This window comes from Aplysia californica, unplaced genomic scaffold, assembly GCF_000002075.1.
Source record: "Aplysia californica isolate F4 #8 unplaced genomic scaffold, AplCal3.0 scaffold00662, whole genome shotgun sequence".
Classification (NCBI taxonomy): Eukaryota; Metazoa; Mollusca; class Gastropoda; order Aplysiida; family Aplysiidae; genus Aplysia; species Aplysia californica.
The window spans coordinates 135,196-139,095 of NW_004797932.1; the positions used below are offsets into that span (position 1 = coordinate 135,196).

A 3,900-nucleotide genomic window follows, 5' to 3' on the forward strand; every position below is an offset into this window, starting at 1 on the left:
AACACCTGTCATTACCCTGTTGATCCCCACCACCCACCACCCACCAAAACTGCTAAATTGCCAGCTAGTGGGTGGTATCACCAAGGTGGGCAAGAACTGGTACAGAAAGTGATAACTACTTTGGTGCAGTCCTATAAAACCATTGGCACGAACTGGTAAGGTGATAACTACTTGGTACAGTCAGTTCTACAAAACCAAAGGTTTTCAACCTCCTCTAAAAAATATGCCTAAGGGGTTAATTTCCTTTTCCCTCATTCTCTCTTCTCTTCCTTTCTTTTAAATATACTAAATGGGTGGTAGATGGGTGTCCTGGTCGTGTGGTTTGCCCCTTCTTTCTTATAAAAAAATCTATCGTCCTTATCTCTCCTCTTTCTTATTTCTGTGTTTGTTACTCTCTTGTAACACATAATCTAATCTTCGGCTTTTAAATGACCTAATTGTGTAGCAGGTGCCGTAAAACTTTATCAAAACTAAACCTACAAAGTTCTCTATCCTAGACAGCGTGCCCCAATACCCAGCTGAGGCAAAGAATCTTTGGCTGAGGGACAGTTCTATATAATTTGGCCTTGTTACTATGGAGATGTTTGGCTTGCTGCTATGGAAATGTTTGGCTTGTTACTATGAAGATGTTTGGCTTGTTGCTATGGATATGTTTGGCTTGTGGCTATGGAAACGTTTGGCTTGTTGCTATGGAGATGTTTGGCTTGTGGCTATGGATATGTTTGGCTTGTAGCTATGGGGATGTTTGGCTTGTTTATATGGAGATGTTTGGCTTGTGGCTATGGAGATGTTTGGCTTGTTGCTATGGAAATGTTTGGCTTGTTGCTATGGGGTTGTTTGGCTTGTTGATATGGAGATATTCATTTCACACTTGGTCAACACACAGGCAAAGAATGTTTGAAATCTATGTGGATTTTCAATGTTGTCCTTTGCTTTCAGGCATTTCTTCCAATAAGCATGAAGCTTTGAGAGAGGGGGTGGGGGTAGGGTGGTGGTGGGAGCCCAAATTTCTTCACCTCAAACCCTATTATGGATTAGCATTGCATTGGTTTACATTGACGAATAATTGGTGTTCATTTTTTCCACTAAAAGAACTTTCTTTTGATAAAACTAAAAATTCTCCTTTACTTGGACTGTAAGAGAAAAAGTCCGCATAACTAAATCTTTTACGTTTTATAAGTAGTGTCTTCAGTGAAACGACAAATGCAGTTTTTGGGACACCTGAATAGACATAAGGGTCTTGAACATCTAGCTCTCACTGGCAAAATTGAGGGCAAGCGAGGCAGGGGTAGGCCCAGAACAACGTACTTAGGGAACCTAAACAAATGGGTAACAGGGAAAGATCAGGGAAACGTAACTTTTCTGAGAGCATCCGAGCAAAGGAATGAATGGAAAATCATGGTCGCCGATGTCTGTCGCAGATCTAGCACTGGATGATGATGATGATGATGATGATGTCTTCAGTGAAAGAAATACCAGTTTTGTTAGAGAAAAGAAAGTATAGCAACACAATGGTCATCTTTTTTGAGAGGGGGGGGGGGGATCGCAAGAAAAAAAGTATGGCTGATACAGATAGACAAAAACAACAGAGGACAAAGAGGTACGACAACCCATTAAAATGACATCAAGGAAATGTAAACTGCCCAGAGAGAGCCTTGCATTTGTAAAGAATTATGCATGATTTGCCACAAAAGTGGATATTTTCAGAACATGTTCCATCTGTAGCCAGGACAAAAGGAAGGTCACGGACAAACAAGGTGAAACAAAAACGTTTAAGAATTTTGGGACATCCCAAAAGAAGAAATGTCGTTCGTTTAACCAAGATCCTTAACAAAAATATTTTTACAACATTCCAGAAAAAGAAAAAAAACCCAAACCATTCAACGTTTATAGAAAACAATTCACTTACAATAATTTCGCCAACTGTACACTTCTATCGGCAACCACCAGCCGAAGGAAATAGTCTCCTGAAGGATAGGCCCGTCCCATTAACGTGGGGAAATCAAACGGAACAAGCTGAAAAAGAACATAACAGAGAACAGAGTAACCTGACCATCAATGATTTATTTATAGAGGCACCAGCCATCCATGTCCAGGTGCTGTTTTAGCCTTAGATAACAGAGTACTGAAGGAAAACTAGGACCTGACATCAAAACGTTCTGTCATTGTAGACTGTTGGAAGGAACCATTTTTCTGCCAAAGCCTAATGGAAAATGTACGTCACCACTAGTAGCTTGTTAGTTTTATTTGATAGCCCTCTCGATGGGGAAAACTCCAATATGTTATTCTAAATTTCCTGTTGGAGTAACTGTGGGGAAAACATTCTAAAAACTGTCTGACTTTAACCATGTATGTGTGTGTACATAGGTTTGAGAATAGTATTCAAAAAAAAAGTAATTTTGTTCCCATTATCAACCAGAATTGCTCAAAAAGTTGAGCCAGGCGCTCTCAAATCGTAATTATGATAAAAATAATAGCAACATTATTAATAATTATAACAATTGTATTTATGTAGCGCTCTGCACCCGCTCTACATGTTCTATTCACTTTACAACTGTCAGGTATTTAGTTTAATTTTAGTAAGACTTTTACGGCACTTGCAACACAATAAGGTCATATAAGTGCCGAAGATTAGAGGTGTTACAAGAGAGTAACAAACACAAAAAAGGAGGAGGAGAGAGAAGGACGATAGATGTTTGATAGAAAAGAAGGAGCAGACCACACCAGAGCACCCGCCAACCACCCACACTGTCAGGTATGTAACAAGCATGATTTCAGACCCCCAAAAATGTTTGATCTTCTTTGGTGGATACACGTTTAGTAGTTCAACACCGAAAGTTCCACCAGCTCCTACATAGTACTACAGTCCAGTAATATAGGACAACTTGGACCTACATAATACCACAGTCCAGTACTATAGGGCAACTCAGATCTACATTATACCACAGTCCAGTAATATAGGCCAGTTCTGATATAGATATATATATAATTCTACAATCCAGTAATATAGGCCAGTTCTGATAGATATATAGATATATATAATTCTACAATCCAGTAATATAGGACAACTCTGATCGACATAATACCACAATCCAGTACTATAAAAAACAACTCTGATCTACCTCATGACCCTCCTTTTCCAGCGCAGACTTTGCCTCCATCACAGCACGGACATTTGAAGGCTGACACTTGCTGACCCCGTCAAAAGTGAAGTAGCCGATGCGGAGACGATCAGTTTTTTCAAACTCCTGCACAAAGAAGAAGCCCTCATAAAAAGTTTCAAACTGCCAGATCCATGTGCCATGAGCACTAACCTACAGATACCAGAGTGTGAAAACAACGAGCAGGAAGGAACAAGCAACGAAAGCAACGAACGGCTGATAGGCGACTAGCCTGACCACAGCCGTATACTTCATACTACTACTACTATAAAGCAACCATGGTTTAAGCTTAATGTGACCTTTTTCCAAGCAAAAACCTGGGTATCATTTTGTCGCAAACACAATGAATGATGAAATCAGCAACAAAAGCAGGTCAACAGTCACTGTATCTGCGTCTGTATTGGCACTATGGTTTTAGCCAAAATCTGAAAAGTGTCTCTGAATAAATAATGTTATTTGAAACACTTAGAGTTCGCCTTTCCGGTCGTCTCATTTTTTTGTGTTTAATGAAATGGTACACATTTTTGGTCACTGTATAGCTTTAAAGCCCCTAACAACACTATATTTATGAGGCGAGACATGCCACTGACGATTCGAACGAGGACCACCCTCTCCGGTGTCCGATATGATTCCACCTGAGGACGCCATGTAGGATGAAGAATTTCTCTCTCTCACACTCTCTCTCTCTCCCTCTGTCTCTTTCTCTCTGTCTCTTTCTCTCTCTCTCTCTCTCTCTCTC

At 40.1% G+C, this 3,900-nt stretch overlaps 1 protein-coding gene across 1 annotated transcript in view; it reads right to left on the minus strand.

Annotated features, from left to right (window-relative positions):
* Nucleotides 1-3,248, minus strand: part of LOC101864552 (fatty-acid amide hydrolase 1) — a gene marked incomplete at its 5' end in the record, with an annotated part of 10,458 nt that extends 7,210 nt beyond the window's left edge. Inside the window, 2 exon segments of the mRNA XM_005108124.3 lie at nucleotides 1,910-2,016; nucleotides 3,123-3,248. Of these exon segments, the coding sequence (XP_005108181.3) occupies nucleotides 1,910-2,016; nucleotides 3,123-3,248 (233 nt within the window).
* Nucleotides 3,249-3,900: the final 652 nt, after the last annotated feature.